At 59.3% G+C, this 5,594-nt stretch overlaps 1 protein-coding gene across 1 annotated transcript; it reads left to right on the top strand.

The window, feature by feature from the left end:
* Positions 1-566: 566 nt before the first annotated feature.
* Positions 567-2,115, top strand: LOC119284764. Its single transcript, XM_037563930.1, has 3 exons — positions 567-916; positions 1,292-1,473; positions 1,716-2,115. Exons 1-3 carry the CDS (start codon positions 652-654, stop codon positions 1,947-1,949), a joined length of 681 nt encoding a protein of 226 aa, XP_037419827.1. The 5' UTR covers positions 567-651; the 3' UTR covers positions 1,950-2,115.
* Positions 2,116-5,594: the final 3,479 nt, after the last annotated feature.

Below are 5,594 nucleotides of genomic sequence, written 5' to 3'. Positions count from 1 at the left end.
CCTCTGCCGGCCCATCCTCATTCCACACTTTCCTAGCAGTCCTATACATATACGTATAGTACATACATACATATACATAACATGTTACAGATTCATTGTTCTCGCAAGCTTGACATCAACTTTAGGACAATTTCTAATCATTTTTTGTACGCCTGCCACATATTGGTAGACCACCAAACACGCTCAACATTTCCCCACTGAGTAGTTCCTAGTGTTTTGGTACTCTCCCCGGTTTGTCTCATTCGTGCCACCACACCCCTCGACCGGTCGAGCCGCACCCGGCCACCGCACGCACGCGAGAGCCGAAAAAAGGCAACGCAACGGGGGACTCGCCGGCCTGCATCGCTTGATGCGTGCACGGCCTAGTAACGTGGACTGTAGCTAAATTCGGCACACCGGCCCGGTCGAGTTAGGCGTCGACCCGCCGGGTGGGAGGGAAATACCACCACTTCCAATAATTAACTTCGGTCACACAGAGTAGCCGGCCGCACCCGCACGTATCTCTCTCTCTCTCCATCGGCGTCGACGGCACCAGCCTTGTTATAAAACGGTCGCCGCTGCCACCTGCGACGGTCACTCGCCCGCCCCCGACCTCCCGACCCCCTCGCCTCTCGAACGCACGAGGGAACAGACGCCGGCGTGTGCAGAGCCATGGGTAACTGCCAGGCGGCCGACGCGGCGGCGGTGGTGATCCAGCACCCGGCCAGCGGCCGCACGGAGCTGGCCTACTGGTCGCTCCCGGCGGGCGAGGTCATGGCCGCCAACCCGGGCCACTACGTCGCCGCCGTCATCACCGCCCCGCACGCCGCGTCTTCCGAGGGCCCCGGCGGCGCCCCGCCCGTGAAGCACCTCAAGCTGCTCCGCCCCGACGACACGCTCCTGCTCGGCCGCGTCTACCGCCTCGTCAGCTTCGAAGGTACGTCGCGTCTGCCGCCTCCAAGCTCGCTCCCGCCGCCCCCTCCGATCGCTTGCGTTGGGACGCCGCGCCGAAAATGTTTCCCGGCGTCAACTTGTTGCGCGTGTACGTGCGTACCTTCGACTGCGACGGGCGAGGGAGGGATTAAGCTGCGATTCCCGCCTCTCGCCGTCCGATTAAATGCCGTTTTTTGACTACTCGAGCGGCGGATTAAGTGGAGCTTTACCCGTAATAACTTTCTGGGGCGAGCTGGCGTTCTAGGTGTCACCGTGCTCCATTATTTGCCAGTATCTTCTTCCCTATTCTATTCCCGCCGAGGAGTAACTAACGAGATCTTCTCCATTGATTGGTGCTGTGCGGCGATCGATCGAGCAGAGGTGCTGAAGGAGTTCGCGACGAAGCGGCACGTCAAGCTCAGCCGCGTCATGGTCAAGGCCAAGGACGAGGTGGCGGCGCCCACGAAGCCGGCCAAGCCCAGGCGCCGGCGTGGCAGCAGCGGCGGCGGCGGCGCCGACGCCGGCGTCGTGCGCGAGGAATCCGACCGGTCGCTCGCAAAGGTGCGTTCGCATGCTTCTCCTAGCTTCCGAATGTTCACTGGCACATGCATTGCAACCACCGGCTCGGCCCAAATCTTTGGTGATCCGTTCGGTCGCCATCGACGGGGATCATGGGCCGATCCATCGCGGCTCGTACCAATATCTGCGCCGAATTGACTGCCAGTCCTCGTCATCGCTGTCCGAACTAGTTAATGCCCCGAAACGGCCGTGTCACCAACCCTGCGCTTTTTCCCTTATTCCAGATCATGCGCCAGTCGGTGGAGGAGGAAGAGGCCGCGGCCGCACCGAGCTCCGGGCGCGTACCGAAGGCAGGAACAAACGACAACAATGGCGTCGCGGCGTCCGAGCCCGGCCTCGACGACGACGACGACGACTGCGACCTGGAGTCGCTGCTGCCGCCCGGGCTGGCGCTCGGCAGGCGGCTCGGCCGGCAGTGGCGGCCGGCCCTGCAGAGCATCGCGGAAGGGCGAGACTGAAGCGGAGTAGTACACGGCCGGATCAGACGCACGGCTCCGTCTCTCTCTGTGTGTATGTATGTGTAAAATGTTGCGTGGCTGCGGCTCCAGATGGATGCCTAGTGGTAGTAGTAGCAACTGTGCAAGTATGGGTCACTGGGTGTAAAAGTGTGTAACGTGACGGATGATATGGACTATTGACTGGTCCTCGAGAACCAAAATGACCACGCGATCAAACTGCTCGAGCCGTGGGTCGAGCGTCCCGGGCGGCGAGCCCTCCCACATTATTACGTATCGGGAGGCTCAATCTCTTTTGATCGGGAGAGAAAGATCGGGATGCTCAATTGATCGATCGATCGATCGATCTCCAGTCAGAGGCCTGCTCGTTTGGGCATCTGAACAGCGGCCGGGCCAAGCGCTGAGCAGCCATCATGCACGTGTAGCAGAGACTATCATCCAACACGTGCACGGCGATCTCTGATAGTCTGATCTCCCTCGCTCCTCCGCAGGGAAAAGCCCCGGTTTGCTCTGCCTGCCTGGTCTCTGGGCTGATCTGATCAGCTCCGTGACAAAGCCAGGGAGGGATTCGGCGGTGCTTCAGACGATGCATGGATGGAGGGACAGATGGCGTGTGGGAGATGGGTCGGGGACTGACCCGACCTGACCTGACCTGATCGAACTTGACCGGCGACGTGATCGCCATGCCCATGCACTGCAGCTGGTATCTGTATCTGCCTGTCCGTCTGGAGACGGCGACGCTGCACTGCAGCAGGCGTGTGGTAGCTCGGTAGCCTAGCTTCCGAGACAAGAAAAGTCGACACGGAAAGTGCCTGCATAGATAGCTCCCGGAGGGCAAAATTCCTGGCGCAGCATATGCTCTACGTACGTGCAGGGGCACGTGATGCGCCGAAAGATTCGTTGGCCTCGTTAACCTGATGGACTGATCGGAGCTAGCACTGGTGCTATGGCCTGCCTAGCCGCGGCTGGAATCGTTTCGTTTTGTTCTCCCATGGGCACTGTGGCGTCATGTAAGGTCAACTCCACCGCGCGATCCTATCCTATCCGGCCCCATCCGTTTGAGATAAAATGGACAAAAAAGGCGGCCCAGCGCGCAAGAGCAAACGGACTTTTGTCCGTTTTGTGTCCGCTTTCGACCCATCCTTGACCCAAACTTGCGCCGGTTTTGGGGTGAAACGGACAGCGCGCGGACGGGCGGGACGCGCACGCTTGTCCTCCCCTGGCCCGCCTGTCGGTGGGAGAAACCAAAAACCCCCCGACGGCCATTTGGCGCCATTTCCCCCAAACTCTCCCACGTCCCTCCCGCCCCCCCTCTCTCCTCCGTCCATGGCCGACGCCCCGCCGAGTTCCGGCGGCCTGGCCATCGACCCGACCGCAAAGGTGAAGAAGAAAGCGCCAAGGAAGCCGCGGTCGGAGTACACGTCGGAGGAGATCGCCAAGTTGGACGCGAAATCGGCGAAGAGGAGGGAACGGAGAGCGGCCGTCAAGATGAATGCCGCCGCGGCCAAGTTTGTCGCCCAGTGCGAGGAGCTGGAGGCCGCGCGGCGCAAGGCCGCTGCCGACGAGAAGGAGGACCTCGTCAACAAAGCACACACCATCCTCATGCTTGGCATGGGCCGTCCGACGGGGTTCCATGCAGCGGCCGTCGGCCCGGCGAGCACAGACTCGTCGGTCGCCCGGCCTACGCACTGCCAGTCGCCGACGTCGCGCGCCGGCCCATGTCGCCCGGCTTTCCTCCACCCAGGCACGACGGCCATACCCGTTTCTCGGCGTCGCCGGACGTGGGCTTGTTCGCGCTGTCCACACCACGCCCCGCGGCCGTCATCAACCTCAACGTGACGCCTGGGTCCAGCAGCGGCGGGCGGCCTTCCGTCGAGATGCAAAGAAAGCAGGCGCGTGCACCGTTCACGGGCACCATGCTGGCCCCCCGCGTGTTGTTTGACGAAATGCCAACCTCAACGCCGACGGTGGACGACCCCTTCTACAACCAGTACATGGAGGACGTGATCTTCCAGGGTGGGCATGGCCGTGCCTACGACCCCGATGAGACCCAAAGTCAGGATGGCCGCGCCCAGTACGTGCCCGATGAAGAGGCCGACGACCGTGCTGACTACGACCATGGTGATTCGTGGCATGAAGACGATGACATCTATGTCGAAGGTGAAGATGAAGATGAAGCCAATGATGTTGATATTAGTGGCGCTCCATTGTTCATAGACGAGCTCACCCAAAGAGCGGAAGCACAAAAAAAGCGGAAGAGCATTCGCACCGGTTCATATACACAAGATGAGGACAATGATTTGCCAATGTTGGATGGAGATTAGCCAAGATCCAAGGACCGGCGCGCAACAAAAGGGCATTGTTTTTTGGACGAGAGTCCACAAAACATTCCATGAAAGGAAGATGTTTGAGCCCTACCAAATTACAAGCAACCGTGGCATCGGTTCGATTAAAAAAAGATGGTTGTTCATCCAACAAGAGTGCAACAAGTATTGTGCCGCACTTGAGAGCGTTGAAGCACGGCCCGTGAGTGGTCTCGGCGTTGGAGACATGGTATGTTTTTCTCTTTCTAGCCCTTACTACGGCCATGAGACTTCGGTCGTGTATATGTTTGCATGTTCACTTGTTGTTGATCATGTGGTGTAGGCATTTCAATTTGGAGGCATTTAAGGCCCGGCACAATGACAAGCCATTCACTCTTACGCATTGTTGGACGATCATCAATAATTGCCCTCAGTTCAAGGATCAATACCGTGAACTTCAAAGGAAGAGAGGCAAGAAGACGGTCAAGTTCGCCGGAGGTGGGGATGGCGAGGCGTTGAAGAGGCCGAGGGGCAAGACCAACTCAAAGGTGGACGACATACGTGACACCTCATCCATGGCCTTGCATGAGACTTTGCATGGCATGATGTCACATAAGGATGTGAGGGACGAGAAGGAGCGGCAAAGCAAGGACGAGCAAATGAAGCAATACCTAGACCTCCAACGACAGAAGCTTAAGATGGAGGAGGCGGCCAAGAAGAGGAAGATAGACATGAAGGAGACGGCCCGACAAAGGCAGCTCGACATGGAAGAGGCCGCCCGGCAAAGGCAGTTCGACATCGAGGCCGACAACGTCAAGGCCAGGCAGAGGCAGCTCGACATCGAGGCCACCAATGCCGCCACCAAAGCGAAGGAGGTGGCCCTTGCGATCATGAGCGTGGACTTGTCGAAGATGAGCGACAAGACGAAGGCCTGGTTCGAGGCCAAGCAGAAGGAGATGCTCGACGCCGAAGGCCTGAACTAGGTCGTCCGATCGGCGTGGCCGTTCTTTTTGGAGGCTGGCATGGGTGCCGCCCGCCCGCTGGGCCGCTGGTAGTGTGCCGGCGAAAAAACATTCATTTTGGAGGCCGGCTGTGTTGCCGGCCGCTGGTTGTGTTGCCGGTGAGGACAACTATTCATTTTGGAGGCTGACTGTGTTGCCGGCCGTTGGCTGTGTTGCCGGCGATGGTCGTGTAGGCCGCTGGCTTTGTTGCCGACGTGATGAACTCGGGTCGTGAACTGGGGCTTGGCATTTGAAACGTCCTTTTTTTTTTAAATAGACGCGGACAGGATGGGGCAAAAGGATGCGGCCGGGCGCTGGGCGCACGACCACCGCATCTCAGGACA

Source organism: Triticum dicoccoides, chromosome 4A, assembly GCF_002162155.2.
Source record: "Triticum dicoccoides isolate Atlit2015 ecotype Zavitan chromosome 4A, WEW_v2.0, whole genome shotgun sequence".
NCBI classification, from domain to species: Eukaryota; Viridiplantae; Streptophyta; class Magnoliopsida; order Poales; family Poaceae; genus Triticum; species Triticum dicoccoides.
Note: the sequence above shows the minus strand (reverse complement) of the source record. Positions and strands in the feature narration are given on the sequence as shown.

Coding starts and splice junctions, on each gene's coding strand:
- LOC119284764 (XM_037563930.1), top strand. CDS start 652: ATGGGTAACTGCCAGGCGGCCGACGCGGCGGCGGTGGTGATCCAGCAC. Junction 917..1,291: donor CCGCCTCGTCAGCTTCGAAG/GTACGTCGCGTC, acceptor TCGATCGAGCAG/AGGTGCTGAAGGAGTTCGCG. Junction 1,474..1,715: donor CCGACCGGTCGCTCGCAAAG/GTGCGTTCGCAT, acceptor CCCTTATTCCAG/ATCATGCGCCAGTCGGTGGA.